Source organism: Copadichromis virginalis, linkage group LG20 (genome assembly GCF_057382275.1).
Source record: "Copadichromis virginalis isolate Kocher_CV1m ecotype Utaka linkage group LG20, C_Virginalis_male_GT1.1, whole genome shotgun sequence".
Lineage (NCBI taxonomy): Eukaryota > Metazoa > Chordata > Actinopteri > Cichliformes > Cichlidae > Copadichromis > Copadichromis virginalis.
This window is the reverse complement of record NC_140637.1, coordinates 12534571-12559619: the sequence shown is the minus strand read 5'-3', so window position 1 is coordinate 12559619 and position 25049 is coordinate 12534571. Positions and strand designations below refer to the sequence as shown.

At 39.9% G+C, this 25049-nt stretch overlaps 2 protein-coding genes across 3 annotated transcripts in view; one reads left to right on the top strand and one right to left on the bottom strand.

Moving 5' to 3' along the window:
• Positions 1 to 704, bottom strand: part of calcrl2 (calcitonin receptor-like 2) — a 41197-nt gene extending 40493 nt beyond the window's left edge. Inside the window, exon 1 of the mRNA XM_085443120.1 lies at positions 153 to 704. Coding sequence (XP_085299246.1) covers positions 153 to 472 — 320 coding nt within the window. The 5' untranslated portion in view covers positions 473 to 704. The remainder of the gene's footprint in view (positions 1 to 152) is intronic.
• Positions 242 to 24385, top strand: itchb (itchy E3 ubiquitin protein ligase b). 2 transcript variants are annotated; one of them, XM_085443116.1, is made up of 24 exons: positions 242 to 315; positions 3274 to 3365; positions 4276 to 4417; positions 6485 to 6609; positions 8355 to 8489; positions 8812 to 8857; positions 8967 to 9148; positions 9856 to 10102; positions 10904 to 10999; positions 11201 to 11375; positions 12480 to 12549; positions 13211 to 13295; positions 13428 to 13556; positions 14713 to 14785; positions 15234 to 15305; positions 15483 to 15571; positions 15702 to 15861; positions 17506 to 17639; positions 19787 to 19927; positions 20105 to 20225; positions 20303 to 20407; positions 20512 to 20608; positions 20858 to 20930; positions 21289 to 24385. In XM_085443116.1, exons 2-24 carry the CDS (start codon positions 3296 to 3298, stop codon positions 21386 to 21388), a joined length of 2667 nt encoding a protein of 888 aa, XP_085299242.1. In that variant the 5' UTR covers positions 242 to 315; positions 3274 to 3295; the 3' UTR covers positions 21389 to 24385. The 2 variants fall into 2 exon arrangements, with proteins under 2 accessions (XP_085299242.1, XP_085299241.1); XM_085443115.1 differs by lacking the exon at positions 242 to 315 and adding an exon at positions 319 to 383.
• The last annotated feature ends 664 nt before the right edge of the window (positions 24386 to 25049 follow it).

The following is a 25049-nucleotide window of genomic DNA, read 5'->3' as shown; positions in this document are numbered from 1 at the left end:
ACAGAAGATGATGGATATCCTTCATATCAAGTATATATAAAAATATATTCGTTATTTTAAAAAATGCTGCACAAGGCATTAAAAACAATGCGTTAACGTAAGGTTTATGAGTAGACTGCAAGTACCTTAAATGCATCATTATGTTTACTGACCGTCTATTGGTTCGTAGCACTACAACTCTTGTCCAATCACGGCACAAAGAGGGAGTAGCGTGCGCGCTCCACCTTGTTTCGATCACGTGATACGAGCTTACGAAGATGGTGGAAGTTTCTTCTTCCTTGAAGTGAAACCCCCAACAGAAACCCAAACATCCTGGTGAGCGAAGGCTGGGTGGACACTTTAGATACAGCGCGTTAGTTTTACAGCTCCTCGCTCGGACTCCGGTAAGTAATGGGAGCCAATAACTGGAGTTCTCATCGGTGATATTAGCTTTTTCCACAGCCGTTGGACTTTGGGATTTCCAGCCAGCCATGATGATGACACAAGCTAGCAGGCTAGTAATTAGCCTGGGCTGGGATGGCACCAGGCTGTCAATTCTGGTGACCAGCTGACATTCAACACGTACTCAGCAACTCTAGTTAAAAAGCCACAGCGGCGAACATAACTAAAAGTGGTCAACTTCATGGCTTTTGACTTTGGCAACCAGGACATACTGTACTTCTTTCTCCGGCTAACCGAATTAGCGTTAGCTTGTTATCAATTCCTAGTTGGATTAAATTATGTAATCTTACGAACGTTTCTTAGCTTAGCATCCAAGACACGGAATGTGGAGGTACATTGAGTAGTTTCTTCTCAGCTATGTGCTGTCATTTGCGAAGGAAGGTGCGCCACACTCAATCTGATATTTTAGTAGTTCGATTAAATCTTTACGCTTAGACGTCATGGAGTCATTTCTCAGTACGCTATTGAGGAATGTTGAAGTGATTTGGTAGGAATTTATATTATTATAAATGGGTTTGTGTCAGTGAAGCAGTGAAAAGAAGTGTTATTAAAGGTATACGGAAGCTTGTTGACTCTTCGGGAAACTGACTGCACCTGTCAAACGTCACTGCTCCCAAGTGCCCTCCATTAGCAAGCTGTCCTGACCGCATAGTTTTCTCTTTTGACATAATTGCTTTGTAAACATAATGCAAGAATGACGTTTACGTTATTTTGTGCCCTCAGTCGCAATTGTTCTCAACAGTCTCCGATTTTTACTTATAATGACGGTTTTTGAGTATTGTTTGCTTGAATCGTAATATTAGAAAACCCATTTGTCCCTTTTATCTGACAAAGATTTCGTGTTCGTCATTGCGACGGTATGTTGTTTTGATGTGCTGCATTGTTTTGCCCTCTTAGTCATGATGTAAACAGCGTGTCCATGTGATTTAACAAGGTGTTAGCAACCTTGACAATAGAAGTTCAGCATATAGTAATGAAAAGCTCCTCTTATGCGGTTTTGGTCATACTGTTCAAAATAGTTGGTTCACCTGCAACACCACAGCACTAACAGGCAATAGTTGAATCAGTCTGAGTTCAGATTAGTTTCAAGAAACCCCAGATGCACTTTGTGAAATAGTGGGAGATGTTGCTTAGCTGAAAACACAAAAATCCAGTTTAGTATCCAGGAAATACACTCATCCATGATACACATTCAGCCTACTTGCAAGGATGCAAAGTCAGCAATTATAATGAATTATTGACTGAGACCCGTAGCCAACGTGAAAGTTTACCCGGGAGCTCCTCACTGTCTCCTGCTCTGCTGTGTGCGTAGACTGTTGGATGAGCTAGAGCTGAGGACCCTGCATTATTCAGTGCCACACTGAAGTAACCACAATCAAGAAAAGATCACAGGGCCTGCTTCAGAGCTTTCGGAGTTCATATACTGTTGACATGCTTATAAGCAAACAGTATAACTGGCCCTGGCAACCTTATCCTCAGAACCAATTATTGCTGTTGTCGGTGTATTTTTGGCATGAGCTTTATGTAATTGCTCTCATGTATTATATAAATGAAATTGTGATCTTAAAGTGAAGACTGGTGACAAAGATCACAAGTTTTTTTGTAAGACCCATAAGATTTTCTTTTACAGCCACCTTACAGGTTTCACAGCCTGCAGCCCTGGCCTTTGCCTCCTTTTGTGGTCTTTTATTACCTTCCATGATGACACAGCATTTAGGAGATTTTTACTGTTGCTTGAACTGATATTCTTTTTATTTTGAGTTTACCGTCAGTCTGTTCCCTTGTTGCGGACGTTTAACAGGTCATTATACTGTTTAGTGTTGTTAAGGATGGGATCCTGAAAGGAAATACAATTTTTTTTTTTTTTTATTTTTTTATTTTTTTAAATGTAGACTTTCTACTATTCAAAATGACTCTCCAGGTGATGAGATTATTTAGGTAGAAGTCTTTGTACAAAGGAAAAAATATGTATGCATGTTGCTGATGTCCTAAGTAGGGTGTCCGTTGAGCTAAGCTAAGCTAACTTGTTTGCACAGATTTGGCGAGAATAGTGATTTGGCGTATTTCTTGTTTATCTTAGACTTTGAAAATAATTGGGTAAAGGCTGCTTGCTTCAAGCCAAACCCAGTGAAAGCATTTGCACAGGAATATAGGAAGAAATATGCATTAGAGGTAATTTGGAGCCCACAGTTATGATACTTTTGTGTCAGCTATGGAAGATGTACGAGCTTGATGTGCTTTATGCATCTTGCAAGGTTCTTATAGTGACTGACTGTTATAGCTTTGACTGCTGAACTGCAGCTGATTAAATTGACTAATTGATTAATTCAGTTTTAGTTGCAACAAATGTAGTCTCAGTGCACTTTACAGACAGGTGTTGGAGCGAGTTTTCCATTAATCAAATAGTTAGTGGTTTGTTTCCCAGCTTTGCCACCAAATGTCTGTGACTGTGTATGAATGAAAGTCATTGTGTACTATTTTAATCTCAGATGTTGTACATTTTAAGAGTATTTCAGTAAGAAATATAGTTGCAGTATAACTCCTGTAGTTAATGAAAATTTGCTCAAAGCTCTGATATTTTTCTATTTTACTGTACAGTGTAGATTTGCAGAGATAATTTGTGAAATATAAATATTTTTAATGTAGTGTTTCATATTTTTTTAACCTATTAATAGTCAGAAATCAGTTCAGCTCACAATGTAAGCTAAATATATTTGAGCTAAATGATCTCACCAGTATGGTGCACATCTGCAACTTACAGATGAGATCATTTAGTCATATCTGTATGAGTTCTGCATGATTGTCACCAACCTAATGATGTGTTGTCTACAGGCCTTTATACCAGCCCTATGTCATGGCCAGTGGAGCCACCAAGTCGGGCACTTCCAATGGATACCCTATTAGGGCACAGCTACAAATCGTTGGTGAGTCTTCGGTCTTCATCAAGAAGTGAAGACCGACACACAGAGGTTAAAATAAAAGTCAGGTTGACTTATTTTATTTCTGAGCATTCAGATAGCTGCTTAAGTTTTTCAGATGTTCTCATTAGTAAAAATCTGTGCTTCTTGCTATTACTGCATATTTTTTACTACCAGTTAAAAAAACAAAATTTGTATGTTTGCTCATTCACAAAGAAAGGAACAGTCTCTAATTGTTATGGTAATAATAGAGTGAGAGAATACCAACCACAAAATCCAGAACAAACTGATTTGCATGTCATAGAGTGAAATAAGAATTTCATCCCCTACAACCACACCACAATTCTGGCTCCCACTAATTACAATCAGTCATTCAATTATATTTATTATATTCCTGATCTCAACTCATATTGTGTATGAAGCGCACCTCTCCACAGAATCAATTTCTTCCATTCCAACATAGCCGTCACCACGGGCAAGACCAAAGAGCTGCCCAAGACGTCAGCTGGGTCGTAGACATGCACATGGGTCCGTGGATCAGTCTTCCATCATGACAATGTCTCAAAACATACTGTCAAGCAGCACATTAAGGTCACATAGTGTTCTAACCAGTCTCCAGACCTGAATCCTGTAGAAAAATCTGTGAAGGGAAAGAAACCTCAAGCTGCCAAGCGGCAGCCTAGAAACCTAAAGGGTTTAGAGTTTTAGCGTTTGGGACTTTGTTTCTCTTCATTAAAATGACTGTCCATTTCTTTGTAAGTAAACTTGTAAATTCAGCAGGGGATCAAATAATTGTTCCCCCACTGCCTTCATACTAGTATTTTGTTCCTAAATTAAAGTTGTAAACAATTTATTTGTTTTGTTTTGGACTCCAACATCTGACTGCTCATTTACTATATGTATTCTTCCTGTTTAGTGCTATCAGCAAAACTGAAAGAAAACAAGAAAAACTGGTTTGGTCCCAGTCCCTATGTGGAAGTGACAGTCGACGGCCAGTCCAAGAAAACAGAGAAATGTACCAACACTCACAGCCCCAAATGGAAGCAGCCGCTCACTGTGTGAGTCAGTCTTGCCAGGATTACTAGACTCTTATATTAATTCATATCATAGATACTCCTATGCCATACTTCTATTTTATTACCCATAAAAGGTATTTAACTCGAGCCAAACCTGTCTAAATAAAACCTGTATTTAAATTGCAAATGTTTGAATTTATGAGAAAGGATACAGAATGAATTCTAATGTTTAAATGTGCCCATAAAACATCTAATAGCCCACGTACTCAGATGCCATAGACTGTTTATTGTCATAAATGTTACTACTTATATTTTCAGGAAACCAAACCAACTGTGTATTTACCAAATCCTCAATTTTGTTCATCTGGATGTAGGGTTTTCAGAGGGAGAAACGAAACAACTAGAGAGCAGAGTAGAGTAATTGCATCATTCACAGTTTAAAAAGATAGATCTGTATTTATCTTATGTTGCGACAGACCCTTTTCAGTCCTCTTCTTGCAAACAGGAGGTTTGAACAGTAGGTTAATACAGCTGTGAGATGACCATATTAAGGATATCCCCTGTTTTTGACATCATACAACATCTAAAACCCTAATTTTTAACTCACCAGAACTACTTGTACAAATGCTGACCTCATTATTTGAAACTTTGACCATGTTTGTATAAATATCCATATGAAAATCGGCAAAAGCATAAAGGGCACCCTTTAAAGATTCTCTAAGCATCTTTATGGAGTGAGAAATATTCAACTATGTTGAAGGAAAACAAAAGTTTTGGCACTAATAAAATGATAGTAGTTTATATTTGTAGCTTATAAAATATGCATATCAAAAAGAGAGCATATAGTAAATAATGCCTGTGCTCCTCGGTGAGAAGAGCATCTTTCCATTGTTCAAACATTTTTACAGCCCATTTAATGGCTATAATCCCTAGAGACTGCATTAAGTGATTAATAAAAACAGTGTGGTAATTTGGGTTTTGGCTCAAAGGAAGAAGTGTACCATGCACGATTACTGCTGACTGCACTATGCGGTAAGACAAATCATCATTTCCCCAGCAAACTGTCAGTTTCTCTCATGAGAATATAAAAATAGAATTTCACTGAAACTGTGCAATTGTTTTTCGTGCATACGCTCTTGGGCTCGGTTTTCATAGAGTTTCCAGTTTAAAGAGAAGTTTAAAGACCTGTGTGTTTGGAATTGGCTTCCATTAGCAGTTACAGTCCCACACAGTTGGGTGAGTGTCCTGTGCATTTACAGGACTCCTGTTTCCAAGAATGCACTTCACATTTAGTGCACTCACACCACTTCACTTCCTGCAGTAAAAATATTCACACATTTAGCACCCCCTTAATTTTAGCCTATCTAATGTCTCCTTCTATGCAAAGTGGCCTTCTTATTATAGAACCCTCCTACAGTTTCTTTTAGACCAACGGGGGAAGCGTTATTATATAACAAGTGTTTACTATGGGGTGTAACCGGACCCAGTCCACATATCCACTGTCTCTTTTCCTGGTGACTGTTAAACAACTGTCGTAGTGACGGTCATGGACACTCACTGTCCCTGAATAGCTTTTGAACTTTATTGTCTGTGGTTCGCTTTCAGGACAACACAAAGATTTTTGCTGCTCATACAGACAAAGTGGTGTTCACTGTTTAGCTTGGTAAAACAGTTGTCAAATAGATTGCAGTGCTGGGAATTCCTGAGAGTAATTGGTTGTTATTTCCTATATTTGTAATTATTGATGCTTGTAGAACTTATCATTGGGAATTGTACTTAACACAAATGTTAGATTGGAGCTGTAAAAGGTTTTAAGACTCACACAAAATGGTATTCACTTGACATTGGCTAGCTAAGGACTTGTGATTGAGAAGTGGAATAAGAACTGCTTACAGATTTATTCATTTAGACAATGGAAAGTCTATAAAAACACTATCAGCACATATTAATCTGTCAACCTGGTTGTTGAAATGGTGTACACGGCCATGAAGAACTTTCCTATGTTAGCTTTTCAATCGAAAAAAGCATGTTTGTTTTTTTTCTTTCTCTTTTTAGTTTGTTTTTTAAACTTTCAAAAGTAACTGTTTCTAAATATATTGGTTTTCACAGGATCGTAACTCCATTCAGCAAACTAGTGTTTCGTGTGTGGAGCCACCAGACCCTGAAGTCAGATCTGTTGCTAGGGATGGCCACGCTGGATCTTAGTGAAACACTCAAATCTAATGACATGAAAAGTGAGTATATATGACACAAAGGGAAAAAAAGGTTCCTACATACAAGCGGTGCGTTCTGCCTTAAAGGTAGAGTAAGGAGTCTAGTCATTTGGGTGGGGTCAGAGTAGAGCTCCTGTACTTCCACACTACAAGGAGCCAGCTGAGGTGGTTCAGGCATCTGACTAAGATGCCTCCTAGGTGAGCTGTGTGGGGACATGTCCAATTGAAAGGAAACAGCTGGGAGATTATGCTTCTTGGTCTCTGAGGAATACCTCAACTTACCCCTAGAAGAGCTGCAGGATGAAACATGTTAGCTTGGTAAAAACAGTGTCTTGTCACTCTGAGCCTTGCCTCAGAGTTGACATATATGATTATAAAGATATATAATTTAGTAAAATTTTTGCGAAGGGATCAAATATAGAGAATAAATTTTGCAAGCATCTGATGACAAAAAAAAGGGAAACCCTCAACCCTTTAAATGATGTTTATCACATACAGCCGTTTGCCAGTGATGAAGCAAGATGTACTCAAAAGTACCACAGAAAATGTAAATTAAGTCCCTGTTTTACAAATTCTTGTGCCTTGACAAAGAAGTTTGATACACAAGTCAGACAGCTGTGATAGGCTCCAGCACATAATAATATGCAGCGGAAAATCAATGAATTGACTGATCCAGCAAATAAGATCCTGGATACAAGCCGTAGAAATGCGCTTTGGCTAACCCAAGTAACACAACAGTTGCACATAGAACAAAGGAGATTGCTAAATATAAGAAATTATATGTGTAGACAATTAGACAGTAATGGTTAACTAGTAATTTTCTACTGCAAAAGTAAACTGCTGCAAGTATAAACCACATCACTTCCTGCCCACCAAAGTTTTGTCAGATAATTTCCTGCTGTCTGTGTGAGTTGATGCAGGTTTACATGGTTTCACTGCAGCACACGTACATACAGAAAGAATTTCAGAGCGCTTACAGATGTGGTTTATCTGACTTACACCCAGTAAAACAATCAGTAGAGTATTCCATTTATAATCTTTGTCATCTGCTTGTATGCTGGAAGATTTTTGGTCTGTTTATCTTTTTGTTTTTCCCTCATAAAGACCAGTTCACTGTGCGGTCATTTTTTAATTTTTTTATATGCATGGACCCTGTCCAGCAGAGCAGAGCTAATGACAGGGAGCTCTGGGAGCAAATCAAATGTCAAGAGCTGACTTTGATATCAGAGCAGGGAAACACATGCTGATTGCCATAACTTTGTAATTTAAATATTCAAGATTTCATGTTTGAAATCATTTGTCATGTTTGTTTTTTGTGTTTTGGTGTTGTTTTCCACCTCAAAAATGAACCTTTTCATTATTGTACTAGGTACAATATTTAGCCATAACAGAAGCAGGAAAACAGTCTTTTAAGTAATCTTTCTCATTTAATTAAAAAATGTATTATAATATATAATTACATCTCCTGGCGGTGAGCAGGGTAAACTGCTTCTGTCACTGTGCTATCAATAAATGGTTATAACAGTACTTTTATATTTCTTTTTGTTAGTATCCAGTATGTGATCTCAGGAGGCTTACGGGGGGCAAAAAGTACTTCTTTTTCTACTATGAATGTTGTGTAAAATACTACTGTGTATTGTTGGTTAGAATTTTTTTAAGGGACATTATACCACTGACTGAAGTAAAGTTTGGTGGCATCATTAATGGCAAGGTTTGTATTTCAGATGCCATAGTAGCACTGACCATCGTGTGTTTCTTGTATGTAGTTTCTGAGGTGGTGCAGACCTTACAACTGTGTGCAGACAGGGACGAGTCAGACGTGGTGGGGGACCTGTCTGTCTGCCTTGACGGCATGACTGTTGATCCTGATATGTTCGCAAAAGCAGAAGCCGACCATCACAGTGAGTCACGGAAGAGCACAAAGAGGAACTTACATTGGAAGCATGTGAAGTTTTTCATTTTATGTTGTCATTTTTTTGTTTTATTTTACAGGACCTTTGTTTTTTTGTTTTTGTTTTGTTTTTTACAACTTTTTTTCTTTTTTTTTTTTTAAAGTGAAAAAGGGGACTGAAGATATTTTGACATGTTTTTTTTTTCAGAAGTTCAACTTTTCATCCATATCAGCAGTACTAATAGCAGAGTTCTTAATTATTTGACTGGTTATGTTACATTCTAACAGAATCTCTCATTTTGACTCTTTTCTCTTGCATGCTTTTATTTCAGGTACATCAAATGGGGAGTCGCAGCCAAATGGTGATCATTCCATAAGGTACAGTACATCTTCCTGTCTTTAGGCAAGTTCTACCAGTGTCACATTTCTGGTTTCTTCTTTTTTTTTTCTGCTTTGTTTATCAGTATCCACCCACCCTCCTCCACAGGCACAGTCGAGACAGCTCTCCGGCTGTGGACAGCATAGAGCACAAGTCCTCTCCTAGTGGCCGTAGATCAGTAAACAGCACAGGGTCTCCATCGGTATCTTCAACAGGGCTGAGGCCTGTTCGACCACCTAGGCCATCTAGACCTCCGCCTCCAACCCCACGCAGACCCAACTCTTCACCAGGTAAGAGATTTAATGAGTGAAAACTGCTCTATTCTGTCAAGACACTGAAACTATGAACTAAAGGAAAACAAAGAAGAAGAGACACTCTTTTTCTATACCCACTCTCTACCATCATTCCAGTGTCAAATATTTAACCCAGAGGTAGATCTGGAATTGAGCCAAAGCACAACTTGCTCTTGATATGTTTGTACAACCGGTTTCCTTAAATATGAGCTTTCTTCATGCACAACAACACAGAGATGCACAATAAGATCATTTCTAGCTAAATCCTCTCGCACATGCGCCTTAATGATCTCTTATAATCATATTAATTCCACAGTTTTGTTCTTGCACTCCAAAATGGGGCCGATTCACACAATTCATGATTGGCAGCTCAAAATGAACTTTATTTAACTTACAGTGTTCCTTGTTTCAACTATGCAGTTCATTCGCTGTCTGAAACGAGGCATTTTAAGTTAAGTTTCTTCTAATTGGCTGGCCCTCACCAGTACAAAAAGATTTGAACAAAAATGCTCATAGTTAGATCCATGTCCCTAAGGTGAATATTTTAAGGAAATGGTGACATCACACAGTAGTGACATTCAAGAGCAGACAAAACTGTCTTAAAATTTGTTTAGAGCAGTGTGAAGCCTGTTGAAGCCTGTTGAAGCCTTGTTCATATGCTCTGGCCGTGTTTAAAGTGAGGATCCACCATTTTCTTTCTTCAGCATCTTCCAGCAATGACTCTGCTGCAGCAGACTGCAGCGACGGCCAGTCAGGTTCTGATACCCCAGTGCGAGCGCCGGCCTCGGGTCCCTCATCAGCCCCAGACTCAAGTCCATCATGGGGCTCTGACAGGAACTCCACAGTGGCCTCCGGTTCTGGAGCTGCAGCAACCAGGCAGCCGACCAGCACCATCACCCCTGCTGTCACTCCCAGAGTCCCCGCAGTCAGCACAGGACCCTTGCCTCCTGGGTTGGTGCTCATTTTCTAATTCTTGCAGAAGAACTGAGAGAGGTTTTCTGTACAGTCATAAGTCATGAATGTGAAAGAATGGAAATGATTATCTAATCTCCAAAGCCATGCTAAGCAATAATAGTGCCCAAGCCAAACTACTAATTGCTAAAGCGGCTGACTGCGCTGTAGTATAAATAGACCAAGAAAAGGAAGCTTCATCCAGAGAAAAAATGCTTAACTACTGAGGAAAAAATAAAGAAAAGGGGCTGTTGCTTAGCCGTAAATTAATGTTTTCTAAAACAGAACAGAAATACCTGAAAAAGGCAAGGTCAGATGAGCATTTATATTCCATTCATCAATCTAATGACACGTTAGATGACGGAGCATGCTGAATATTGTAACGATAAAAAAATCAAACGAATATGCAAACATGAGTGATAAATGTGAGAGCAGTTTTTAGCATAGCAGAATCTTCTTACTGAAAAGACAAGGTGACATGCTACTTGTTTGTCTGTTGAGAGCAGATATGCCTAAACAGTGAATGACTTTATCTCACATTTTATATATTAAACATGGTTGTGACAATCGTGGTCTTTTTTTGGTCTGGCTTCATCCAGCCTGTAATTCTGTAAACATCCCTTTCTGAGCTCTGTGCTCCTATGACATCATTGTGACCTTCACTGGCTGTTAGCTGTTTTTCTACTAGGATGACTCATGTAGAAAATGCTAGAAATTATAAATCTGTACCTAATCTGCTAGAGTAGTGTCTTGCACCATTAAGAAAAGTGGCCTGAACTTTATCATTGTTCCTTTTTCTAGATGGGAGCAGAGAGTGGATCAGAACGGCAGGCTTTATTATGTTGATCACGTGGAGAAGAAAACAACGTGGGAACGGCCTGAACCACTGCCCCATGGGTAAACAAAAAAAACCCTCTATCACTTAGATTTTTCTTAGAAAGTCATCTCTAGTGTTATTGGACTGTTATAATAGTAGATACTGGTTATATTATTGTTGTTCACTTCGTCCAGTGATATATTTGTCATGTCCTTTAGCCTGGAAAAAGTGTATGGTTTTTCTGTCATTAAAGCATTTATTCCCCCCCTTTACACCTTCAGCTGGGAGCGTCGTGTTGACCAAATGGGGCGGGTCTACTTTGTTGATCACATGACACGTACCACCACATGGCAACGCCCCACTGTGGAGTCAGTGCGCAATTATGAACAATGGCAGCACCAGCGAAGCCAGCTGCAGGGCGCCATGCAGCAATTCAACCAGAGATTTATATTTGGGGTGAGACATCCTCTTTATCATGTGATGCATTGTGTTGACTTGGATGGTAATAAGCTGGAATATAGTGACTATAGGTGTGTCTCATCTGTGAATTTACAGTCTTGTAATACAAATACTAAATGCAAAGAAAAGCGCCTGGACTTCTTTAAGTTGCTTGAAGACGTTTCACCTCTCATCCGAGAAGCTTCTTCAGTTCTAAGGTCAAACTGTGAGGAGTTCCAGATTTAAACCTAGTGGGAGTATCCCGCCAAAGAGGGACAAAAGGACCCCCTGATGATCCTCTAATCGCCTGAGCCAAGGTGTGAAACTGGGCGTGGGTCCCAATCAGCCAGGGTTTTGGGTGAGCTCATTGTGAAACCTGGCCCCACCTTATCATGCGAATTCCTGGCCCAGGATCTACATCCTGGGCCATCTGACCTCAGGAATTTGACCTTAGAACTGAAGAAGCTTCTCGGATGAGAGGTGAAACGTCTTCAAGCAACTTAAAGAAGTCCAGGCGCTTTTCTTTGCAAGCTCCTTTGACTACAATGACCTGGATTACTGAGAACCTTCACAGACACAAATACTAAATGATTAGGAAATCGGATTTTGATTGAAGATCGATTGAAGGATGCAAGTTGAGAAAAAAAGCTAGATATCTTTCTTTTCTTGAAGCATTTTATACAAAATATATACATAAGTACTGTGCTGGATATAGCTTATAGTTTACTTTATGTTGCCATATTTCTGTGACATTGCTATTAATGGAAAAAGGTGGCTCACTGCTTTTGAGATGTTACTTTGGCCCTGTAGTTACAGGCCTCTTGCTCTAATATAGAATAGAATAGCCCTTTATTGTCATTGTACATGTACAACGAAATTGTGGGTGCTCCACGCCACCTGTGTCAGAATAAAATACAAATAGTAGACAGCAGGAATAAGCGGGGTGTGGGGGGAAAACACAAAAAGATGCACAGTAGTTGGGATCGCTGTGCCACTGCATATGTCCTTACACGCCACTATCTTAAAAACATGCCAAGCTTGTTAAACACAAAGCTTGGCATATCTGTTATGTCATACATACAAGTGAAGACGCTTCATTAACGATCATCTTCTGCTGTGTAGGCCCAAGACCAGGCCACAGCCACTCAAAATAAGGAGTATGATCCTCTTGGGCCTCTACCACAGGGATGGGGTAAGGTCATAATGACTTTCTAATTTAAATACAAAAGTTTCTGTCACTGTTAACTACAATTGTTGCTAAGAGACATCCACACAGGAAGCCATTTGCTTGTTGTGCAATGCTTTGTTGCTGATAGTGTTTTACCAGCGGACATTCAAGGTTCCAGTTGCTGAGATGAACTCTATGTCAATCAGTGTCCTACACTCTCATTGGAAGTGCCTTAAATCGCATATTGTTCTCATATTTTCTGTCACATTTGGATTTTTCATTGTTTTAGCATTTGAACATCAGTTTTCAACATTTATTGTGACTGCCTTCTGGAACCTGTTGGATTATATTCGATGTCTACATTGGGGACTTTTTTTCTAGCAGTAGCCTGGTAGCTGCTGAGCTGCCAGCCCTGATATAAAGTGTTATATCATGATAGCCACAGCAGGATTTATTTTTATTATTTAATATAACCCCTTTAAATTAAGCTATCTTTATATTTGATTAAGGTAGAGATGTTTGTAGCATGAAAAAGACACTCGTCCCTAATTTCTCAATAATAATAAAGTTAAATAATTCAAAGGTAGCTATGCTTAATTGTGGCTTTTGCATTAATCTATTATAATGTAAAGTAAAGATGGAGTTAGGGTAGGGCAATATAATGTCTCACTTTGTGTGCTTGCAGAGAAGAGAACAGACTCCAATGGCAGAGTTTATTTTGTGCATCACCCTACACGGTCAACACAGTGGGAGGATCCAAGAACACAGGGGTTAGTGTGTGTTTGCATATTCCACTGTTTTTGTTATCAGATAAACATAAAACTTGTATATCTGTAGTGTGTTTTTTTTCATAACCTTTACTGAGAACATTAAACAGGAAAAGGTCTAATATTGTTTTTCAGTTTGCTGAATGAGAAGCCCCTTCCTGAAGGCTGGGAGATGCGCTTCACTGTAGACGGTATTCCTTATTTTGTCGACCACACCAGGAGAACCACCACCTACATCGACCCCCGCACTGGAAAATCCTCACTGTATGTTATTCCAATGCATTCTTTTCCATTCTCCCAATTTTAAGGCTTCAGAAAGATATAGAAGACACAGTCACATTGGCTAACTAAAAGACGTACATTCTTTTCAAAAATAGTTTTATTGCTAATTACTGCCATAATGATACTTTGTAACAGAAGCAACAAACACGTTTATATCTCAAACCATCTTGTGTTCTTCTAAACATAATCATCATTCTTTTAAAAGACATTCTGAGTATTTTGGAAACAAGGTTTTATCTTAATAGTCTGGTTTGACCGAAGCAGGTACTAAAGAAACACAACAACAAAAAGCTGTGCTGCTATATGAATTTGTTTCTAAAAGAACTTATTGGTTTGTCTTTGGGATTTAGTTTTTCCTTTTAGTGGCCCCTTTTTAACTATCATTTGTTAGTGACATGTGATCTGGATTCACTGTCAGTGACATTCTGGCTGCACACAGTCTTTTCAACAGTTCTGCGTGCCACAGATAAGTAAGCAAGTGCGTTTGAGTTTCCAGCCAGGGAATACAAAAGACTGGTTTAATGTTATGCAGAAAGTCATTCTGGTGTGCTGATAAGCTGTTACTGAAACAAAGGCAGGTACTTGAAGACCTTTTTTGTTTGTTGTTGTTTTTTGTTTTGCTTTTTTTTGGGGGGGGATCAACATAAATAGTTTAATTTCACAGTTGATCTAGCATCTCACAAGGTAGCTTTGATATACCTGATAGTTATGTTTCAGCTGATTTTCAGTCATATGTGTCACTGTCCTAAGAATCCCTCTCTAATTTTAGAAGTCGTGATGCATTAGCCTGATATGACTAATGGGTCACCTAGTCTCCTACAGCATTCTCAGTCCTGATAGTTACTGAGTTGAGGCTTGGGTCTGGTTTTTTCACTCAGGTGGAAAAACCAGTTTGGGTGGAAGGTGATGAGAATGTGGTTATGTAAACTAAGATGAACAGTGGCGAAATTCACATGTTTATAACCTTCTCATGTACGTTTTTGTAAGTGGATCGCTTTTTTAAAATATATTTTGCAAGGACATTTATGTGGGCGTTCATGGGAGTGGAAGCGAGTGTGAGATCGAAATATCTGAAAGTAATATTTAAGGTATTAACGGATTAAATGAAACTCTGGTTTTTCCTTCTTTTTTGTCACAGTGAAAATGGACCCCAGATCACCTATGTTCGAGACTTCAAAGCCAAAGTACAGTACTTCAGATTCTGGTGCCAGGTGGGTGTCGCTACAGGAAAGGAGAGTTGTTGTCTTTAGAATAAAAATCTGCAGATTCCTGGCATTACACCATATCCACTGACACTATGTGGAAAATGGAGTATTTCATATCTTTCTAATGGATCTCTCAAATTGCATGATGAAACAAAGTAGAGATGAATTCCGTTTAGTCAGTCATAAATTTATTCACGGTGACTGATGACCTTAGGTTCATTTCAACTCAATTTGTTGTTATCAAGTCTGAACTCCCACAGTCTTCGATGGATAACAAAAAATCCCAAGTCATCATAAACAGGGGAGTGCACTGTTTTTGCTTTATTTAGTGTGCATGTGTAATATTTGTGTGCGTACCATGTTAAATTAAAAAAAAACGTAATCCTTCCTTTAAGGCGAACCAGTGAGTCTTCACTGCAAAATTAACTGTTGCTGGCATTTTTCTTTTCTCCAGCAACTGGCGATGCCTCAACACGTCAAGATCAACGTATCCAGAAAAACCCTGTTTGAGGACTCCTTCCAGCAGGTACAGCAACCACCTTGAGCCACACTGTTCATTGTATTTATTAATGCATAATAATGACAAAAGTGCAGGGCATAAAGTAAGCAGACTGTAAAATTCCTAATTATGATACTGGGGTATTTTGTTTTAGAATAATAGTGATTTCACAGGTGGTATATCAGTCTGTTGTCTTTGTTGTAGATAATGAGCTTAAATGCTCAAGATCTGCGAAGGAGGCTGTGGATCATCTTCCCTGGAGAAGAAGGGCTTGACTATGGCGGTGTTTCCAGGTTAGTTATGAGAAGTCTCAGAATTCATAGCATAGAACTATTATTGGGCTGCTGCTGTCATTTTTATTTATGTATTTGCTGGATTTCTCATCCCACACTCACTTCTGCCTTGTCTTCTCCTCACTCACAGGGAGTGGTTCTTCCTGCTGTCCCATGAGGTTTTGAACCCGATGTATTGCCTGTTTGAATATGCTGGTAAAGATAACTACTGTCTTCAGATCAACCCAGCCTCCTACATCAACCCTGACCACCTCAAGTATTTCAAGTTCATAGGACGCTTTATTGCCATGGTTAGTCACTTTCTCATATGCTGGTTTTAAAGCTGTAATGGCAAGTAAGATATTGTAAGAGTCACTGTAGCATTATTTATAACAGTAAGGTGTTTCTCTTTGGCTCTCAGCGAAGGCGGTCGCACTTTTCTCCTCTCCCTTATCTTCCCTGCTTAGCTCCTCATGTCCTTGTCTTGTCTCGTGTTTTTTTTGTTGTTTTTTTTTGTATTACTTTCCCTGGAACACACTCTCACAGTCTGTTTCTAAAACCTAAAGAGAATTATGGATTTGATCAACTGGTCTCTGAATGCTATTGACACCCTTTTCTCAACGAGAAGTCTGGGCTCGGGAGAGCCCGAGTGCCCTGGAGGGACTTTCCCTGCCGGATACACAATGGACGGGTGGCAGACATGGAGGATCGTGTGCCTGGCGGGACTGTCGATCGAGGACGCTGAAGATATCTACCTATTCGGAACCATGATAACAGGGTTCTTGCTGATCGGAGCTGGCTTGGCCCTGGCTTATCGGAGAATTAAGAAAGCGGAACTGGCTGTTCAAACCCCCCCCAAGGCTGCCCGCTGGGATTGAAACGATGGGACGAGGTGCGGCTTCTCAGGTAGGGCTCACTGAATGCAGCATGGTTAAGAGCTTGGAGGCGCTAACGGCTGCAGTGAAGGCTCAGAATAACACCTCTGAGCGTATATTGGATTACATCAGGGAAGAATCCACTCGGAACAACACCTCTGGGCGGAAGCTGGATTACATCGCGGATCAGTTGGCTGCGGTCATGAGGTCTCAGAATCTGCTCTGTGAGCAAAAAACTGAAAAGACCACAGAATTGAAGGTAAATAACATCATGGAGAAACTCGCAGCTATCCAACGGGAGATTGAGAGACCAGTGTCGGTGTCGGAGTGTTAAAACAGCTTGAAATTCTCATGAGTTGTTTGTAAAAGAAAAATCACCATTATAATAATGCGGCTACCCCTTCGGCGCCAGCTGTGGGCTCAAGGCCGGAACCGAACAAAAACTCCCTGATAACGACTGTTGAGTCTGTTCCTTCCCATTCCATGCAAGGCCACCTGGGTTGGCTGGTAGACTGTTTTCTTAGCCTGGCAGGGCAAAGGACACTGTCTCAGCTGAACTATGGACACGCACACACATACACTTACACTGATAAGCACACACTCATCCCCCTCCATTTCCAAACGCCTTCGATGCTTGTTTCCTGCGGGGGAACACGTCAGGTCTGTGTGACGCGCTGGGATGGTAGCGCTGTGCAGGGCGGCTGCTGTGTTCGCTTCGGATTACTCCTCACCCCCACCCAATCCTGTGGCTTGTCATGTCCTTCACAATGTTGTGCTGTGGACATTTTTTGTGCTTTTTGTGCAGAGGAGTTTTTTTGTTTCCTGTTCTCATGCTGTCCTACCATGGAAGCACAGCATGAGTAGAGGTCTCTTTTTCCTCTTGTACTTTCCCATTGTAATGTACATTTCAGTGTTTTTCAGTAACGCTACCGATCTCAGACTTGTATCCCCATGTAATGTCTGTGTTGTGTGTGTATGGTCGGGGGGGGGGTCCCATTTCACTGCAGGGCAACCTGCATGTGGCGAATAAAGCTTTGATTGATTGTGTGTAATAATGATGAACATGCATTTCCCCCTCAGGCTCTTTTCCATGGCAAGTTCATCGACACTGGTTTCTCACTGCCATTTTACAAGCGCATCCTCAACAAGCCGCTGACCCTCCACGACCTGGAGTCCATTGATCCAGAGTTCTACAACTCCCTCATGTGGATCAAGTGAGTTCACAAAACTGCTGTGTGTGTAAAGCGGTTTGAGAGACGATGCATTCTTAATTATTCTCATTCTAAATGAACTTGTTGACATTTCTTATTACAAAGTTACTAATACATTAGATTGTTTATGTCTTTGTATTGGTGTGTATCACCCTATACATCTCAGGTTTTATTTATGACGAGAAGAGTAACAGTGTGCTTAATGTGCTGCTCGTGTTTATTTGTGTGGAGAAATGACACATCACTGCACTTTGTTACACTAACTCATTAATGAAAGAAGAACTGTCCCCCAAACGGCAGGGGCTGTAATAAAACTTTGATGTTTTATGATTTTTTTTTACTTTTATTACAACATGCTGACGTCAGCCTGCTGACAACGAGCTGATACCTGACCTTTGACCTGTGACCTTGAAGCACATACAGTCTAAAATGGTTTATTTTCTATCTTTTTCACCCACATGATTGGGGCAGAATTGGCTGAAATCTTTTGCTTTTATAAGCTGTAAAAACGTGAGATTTTTAAGATGTATTCATGCAGCGTGTGATTTCTTTTGCGAAACATTATGGGTCCATCTTGACGTTGTAGGGTCTCATATTGGGGGGGAGTAACCATATGTCCTTTCATATTGCACTGGTCAACTTGGGCGCTAAAAATGAAGGTCAACCCAGTTGCTCACATCCCCAGAGACCCTGTTATTGGGAAGTTTGAAGAAAAGAAATTGTGGGTAAAATAAAGCTTTTACTGCTTTTCACATTTTGTGGGGCCTTGACTTTGATCCGATAATTTTTTATTTTATTTATTTATTTATCCATCCATCCATCCATTCGCTTCCGCTTATCCTTTTTCAGGGTCGCGGGGGGCGCTGGAGCCAATCCCAGCTGTCATAGGGCGAGAGGCGGGGTACACCCTGGACAGGTCACCAGTCTGTCGCAGGGCCAACATACAGGGACAGACAACCATTCGCACTCACTTTCATTCGCACATTCACACCTAGTGACAATTTGGGTTATCCAATTAACCTATCCCCACATGTCTTTGGACGGTGGGAGGAAGCCGGAGTACCCGGAGGGAACCCACGCAAACACGGGGAGAACATGCAAACTCCACACAGAAAGACCCCGGCCTGATGTTGGAATTGAACTCAGGACCTTCTTGCTGTGCGGCAACAGTGCTAACCACCGTGCCTTTATTTATTTATTTATTTATTTATTTATTTATTTATTTATTTCCAAAAATTAAATAGACTCAAGCTGTCATGGGTTTTTTACCATCACATAATATCTTGAAAACTGTGGATGCTACACTGCTGACAAACAAAACAAATTAAGCCGATTACATATTTCCTGTCTTTGTGGGGACAGCCAATTGAAATGATGCCTCAAAACCCCCTCAAGATGAGTACTGAGCTCAGTCATTTGGGATTGCAAAGTCTAGTCCTATTAAGTAATCTAACCTACAAAGAACTGGAGAAAAAAATCAGTGAAGTCTTATCTAAAAAGCTTGAGAAGAAAAGTGGCTAGATTTGAGTGTTTTTTGAGTACGTTTCACATCTCATCCAAGAAGCTTATTCAGTTCTGGAAGTTTTATATTAACTGGCTACAGATGACATAAATATTTTTATGCCATCATTAATTGTCAACAGAACCCCAGCACAATCATCAAAACCTCCATTAACATCCTGCGGTTAGCCAAACATCTCATGTGATTTTTAGTCCTTTTTAGTCACATGAATAACTGTGACTAGTAACTCAAAACTGAATTTACATTTTTACAAAATAATTGATTCCATGTTCTTCAGTCACTTTTAATTACCTTCTAATCTAATCTAATTCAAGCTTAACATTTCCTGGGGAAACCATGAAGAAAATGTTCTTAAAATTGGGCCTTGAGTAGCTCTAAATCCCCTTAGGCAACATTTTAGCTGGATGAGCGGAGGAAGAAATGTCGTCAGCAGCATTAATAGGTCACTGAAACGTGTTAGTCTTTAACCCTTGGTCAGGTTTTCAAATCATTCTTGGCTGCAGCAAATTTCCTGTGGTGTTAGACTCTCAGAGCTTTAAGTGTAGAATGTGTCATGATAACGGAATAACATGACACGGATGAAAACTTGTTGTAACAGTAATGCTGCAGGGACCTTGTTGCTCTTTAGGGATAACAACATTGAGGAGTGCGGGCTGGAGATGTTCTTCTCTGTTGACAAGGAGATCCTGGGGGAGATCTCCACCCATGAGCTGAAGCCAGGAGGAGGTGACATCCAAGTCACAGAAGAGAACAAGGAGGAGTACATCAGGTGGATTTCAGGGTTTTCCATTTAGTTGTTAATTCAGATCATTGTCTATTATTATTATTATTATTATTATTATTATTATTATTATTATGTCAATTCAATATAAGGCTCATATGACATGTTTATTAAGATAAGAGTTTTTTTTAGGTTTTAAGGTTGGGCTTGTGTTTGCCTGTGCAGGCTGGTGGCAGAGTGGCGCCTGTCCAGAGGAGTAGAAGAGCAGACACAGGCTTTCTTTGAAGGCTTCAATGAGGTCCTCCCTCAGCAGTACCTGCAGTACTTTGATGCAAAAGAGTTGGAGGTATGCTTAAAGACAAATACTCAAGAATGGAGTGGGCGGTATACTTTTTGTCTTAATGAAAATGTATTCCATCCCAGGTCATGCTGTGTGGTATGCAGGAGATTGACCTGGTAGACTGGCAAAGAAACACCATCTACAGACACTATGCTCGCAGCAGTAAACAGATCGTCTGGTTCTGGCAGGTCAGTGTGAAGCCGAAGGAGTGACTCATTAAACTGAAGTTTATAATAATATGATAATATGGTCTTTAATCTTTCTTGTTTTTTGTTTGTTTTTTCTCCTGCAGCTGGTGAAGGAGATGGACAATGAGAAGAGGATGAGACTGCTGCAGTTCGTCACTGGTACCTGTCGCCTGCCAGTCGGAGGCTTCAATGACCTCATGGGTAAATATTGCAGGGATGACCATTTGAAGTGCCAAATGATTCTACATGCAGCATGACGCCAAAGGATAACCTACAAAGTTTTGTTGGTGGTTTATTTCAGTTGTATGTTTGTTCTCATTGTTAAGATTTAAGCCATTTGTAGCCTTTAGTGTGTTAGGTAGGAAACTGTCAAATTATTGCAATTTGTTTTGAAAGTTCACCTTTTCTGTAAGGATCAAACTTAACAGTGAGTTGTGCTTCACCTCGTAGGAAGCAACGGTGCTCAAAAGTTCTGCATTGAGAAGGTGGGAAAAGAAAACTGGCTTCCCAGAAGTCACACATGGTGAGTTCATACAGAGGACTAAAGAAACTACTGGGTGCGGATGGATGATAATGGGCATACACCTCACACCCCACCTCATGTAAAAGAACAGAACTGTTTTGAGTTGCAGAAGTGTTATGGACAGTGTTGAAATAACTATGGAGACAGTACAGTTTTCCAATTGGGCCTGGATATTATGAATGCAGATTTACAACCTACTTCAGAGTTGTTTCAACTGTCCTTAAACTTCTTTAGTTTTCATCCAAGCACACAGCTCCACACTGACATAGACTCACTTCAGAATCAAGCTAGGTTTGTTGTGGTAGCACCAGAATCAGCTTTTCAAGCTAAAATACATTTTTTAATGTTCATTTTCCAGCTTCAACAGACTGGATTTGCCACCCTACAAGAGCTACGAGCAGCTGAAAGAGAAGCTGATGTTTGCCATTGAGGAAACGGAAGGCTTTGGACAGGAGTAAAGAAAACCAGGAGGAGCTGGGTGCAGGAGTCTGGAGGAATGAAAAAACCCCACCAGTGTTCAAATCAGGGAGCCTCTTTAGAATAGGCAGGAGTTTTTGGGAGTTTGTGCTCATGCATGCACTCACATGTGTAGTACTTCTATGGGAGCATATGCTAGACTGTTGTCTGCATGTTGTTGGGTTTTGGGCACGGGCCCTGCACACTGCAGTCTCAGCAGGCCTCTGCACGCCCGACAGCTTGGAGAAATTTTTGTATCGTTTCAAACCAAAACACGGACGCTGCTCCCATCTCTCAGAATGTGCACCGCTCTATGCCCGGTGAACTCGTCCTCTGTGACATCTGTTTAACAAGACTACAGGTTTTTTGTTTTGTGCTTTCGACTCATGTGATCATGTCAGGTAAGAAGGAGGGGTTAAACTGAAAACATCTTGACCTGACGGAGCACAAGAAGAGATTGAGAGGGTCTGCTTTTTCTTCTAAAACTGACGTGAGAGTCACCAAAAATCATTTTTAAATTCTGTTGTTTTAGAATCGAACTCACACTTTGATCTGCATGTTAATTATAACAAGACCCTTTTTTTCCCTCAAAAGTAGTGCTTCAAACTTTTACTAACAGACAATCCTGGTGCTTCAGAGAGATTTGGCCACATGCCTATTTTGCGTTCCTGCTTCTTTAGTATTTGATCTGGGAATCGATTCGATGATTGTGAAAAGTGTTGTAACCTCCATTGTCTTTAGTGGTGGGAAGAGTGGAAGAGAACTTAGAGGCCCTAGTTTTATAGGGCCAGAGTTTGCACGCTGTGATGTGTGATGGGGGACACTGTGGATTAGAGTATCCTGGGGGAGTCTTTTAAGTTATTCATCTTAGTATCAGCTTTAAAATGTTTTCCAGCTTTCTCCTTTTATTTCACGGGATAGTCTTGATTAAAAATTAAATAAATTAACATCCTGAGGAAATCCTTTTTAGTAATTAATGAATTGAGATTTGTTTTGATGCTATTTAAAGTTAAAAGTTTGAAAACAAGACACCAAAATCAAGTCAAACCAAATCAACTTTTAAATGATAATGATATTTTGAATGCTCACTTAACAGCTTGAAAATAAGCAGTTTGTAGCTTTTTGTACACGTGTAGCATTTGAATTGGATCGAGCGCTTTGCCTTAGTTGAACTTTTACAAACCCTACAGCGAGAGACAAAATGAAAGAGACAAAGCGTTTTGGAATTGAAAAAGGTTGAATTCTGTCTTCCCTTTTCCACTTAGAGGAACATTTTACCTCTAAATGCTTTTAGCAGAGAAAGCAGTTTGTAATTCTATAGTTTGTGGATTTGGGTAATTCTAAGAAAAACAGAATTTTAAAGCTGTGCGAGGCATTGTACTGCTTCAAGGAAAAAAAATAAAAGTCATGAATTCCTGGGAAGAAAAAGTCTGAGATTAAAGTGGTAAATTTATAAGAGGGGGAGGGGTGAGCCCGGACTTCAAATTCAGACCCGAGACGACACCACCTGCTGGTTCGTGCCTGCAGTGTATCACAGCTGACAATTATGGTCACAAAATGACCTTCTCATTATAAACATCTGCACTTTGAAGATACTCGCCCATGATTCAGGCCTGTTCAAATGAAAATAACATACAGACCGAGATGCTGTGATAGTTGTTATCACAGACCAGCACTCTGTAATGTCACCACTTCTTACCAAAACTTTTTTTTCTCCTAAAATAACCACTTTAATCTCAGACGGGATCTTGATTTTTATTTTTATTTTTTTTAAATCCTGCATTATTTTTAATGTCATGATTTTAAGCTTTTTGTTTTGTTTTTTGTTTTTTTTTTTCTTTGAAAATGATAAGTCTTCCATAGCTTCGTATTCTTAAATTTTTTTACCTTACCTAGAATGCATTACGAAAGTGAAAAGGTGTGTTTGTGTGTGAGAGAGATTCTTGCTTCACCTTCTAGGTTATGTATCATGGAACAGCTGACTTGGGCAGATTGTTGTATTAAAATGTGAATGCACAAAGAAACCTCCTGATGCTTTGCCAAGGTGGTATCCAGAGTTTTGTGTGTGTGTGTGTGTGCGCGCTGAGGTTGGTGTAGTTTGGCATCAATCATATGAAATTTAGAGCAGCAGGTAGTGTGGGTTCTCATTTTTAGAGCGCTCCTTTGAATGATTCAGGTTACACACTTGAAAGACTGTTGGGGTCACTGATGGGGGCATTGGATTCAGGCGGTGTTAGTCTAATAAAGCACGGCACTTTCTTTCCCAACACCCCCAGCTTGTGCGAGTTCCATTCTGCTTTGTCTGTACCCCTGGACTCACCGTTTCCACGTGCATGGTGAGATCATCTGTCATTAGCCTTCAGGTAGCCTTATTTCCACCCTCGGGCTTCAGGCATGCTTTGTTAGCAGCTTGAAGCCGGCAGAGATGATCCACCGCAGGTTGCTTTATGCTAAAGTGAATACTCTGGACTGCACCAGATTGAGCTTGGGGGGGGGGGGGGTGTCACGTGGCCTGTTTTTAAATAGTCAAGTGTGACCTCGGCTAGGACAACTACTGAGACAATGCTAGCATAAAAACTGATGAATGTATCAAGATGGAAAGTTGGTCTAGTTGCCTATTTACAGCTTTGCCTCAGATTGTTTTCCCTGATGCAGGATGACGTTTTGATCTTGTTCTGGGTCGATCGCATATTAAAATCTTGGGAACATAGTTGAATAGATATGTAAATATTAACTGCTTCTTTTTTTCTTTTTTGGGTTTTTTTTTTTTTTGGTTTTAATTTTTTTTGTCTAGAAGCCTCCATATCCAAATAAACCACTGTCACTCCCCTGTACATGAAGTTGTAAATGGTGTCAATAACAAAGTTTCTTTTTTAAAAGAGAGGTTTTAAAAAGAGGTTTATGTTAACACTATTTTCTTTTCCCTGTTTAATTTCTGATGTATATGAACGATGTGTAATATAGATAATGCCACCTTAATAAATTAACTCAGAAATGTGTGTGTGCCTTTACTGGGATGCAGTTGGTAAAAAAGACATTTTGTATCATCTTGTTTATCACTTTGATTTACTTAGTCTTGCTTGCCCTGGCAGGTTTAAGGACACAGTTGTGGTTTGGTTCCTTATCCTCTCTGCTATGATAAACATTTTCTCCTTACATGTGGTGTTTCACTACCCACATTATCAGGGTATTTACTATGCCAGATGCATCCTGGTTGCTTTTCCCAATAAGCAAGCTTGCATGCTTTCTTGGGACTCTGATCTAAAATGCAACTGCAGTTATGCAACTGCAGTTACCCAACAGCAAGAGGGTCAAAGTCTAAGTCAGCGCGAGCCGTCTGTTATAAACTGCTAAATCTACCCAGGCATATGCAAATTGTAAAGGCCGATGCGTGACCCACCTGTTACTGGGAGACAAATGAGATCAATAAACTTTGGTCAGAGTAATGGGTTAAATCACAAACTAACTAACTTTATTTACCGATTTTAATTGACCTTTTTATATTAATACATTTCAATAAACATGTAACTACATATGTTTAATTTCAAGCTGAGTTTCTTCCACACTTTGGGAATCACTGGTCTAAAGCATAATGTAGTCTGGATGAAAGAATATACAGAAGTAGTTAAATAAGTGAAATTTGGTGTTGGAAACATTTTTGGG

What these genes read in the sequence shown, in the direction of transcription:
- itchb (XM_085443116.1), top strand. Translation starts at nt 3,296, where the DNA reads ATGGCCAGTGGAGCCACCAAGTCGGGCACTTCCAATGGATACCCTATT. An exon ending in AATGGTGATCATTCCATAAG is followed by an intron (nt 8,858 to 8,966) that starts GTACAGTACATC and finishes CCTCCTCCACAG; the next exon opens with GCACAGTCGAGACAGCTCTC. An exon ending in CAGACCCAACTCTTCACCAG is followed by an intron (nt 9,149 to 9,855) that starts GTAAGAGATTTA and finishes TTCTTTCTTCAG; the next exon opens with CATCTTCCAGCAATGACTCT.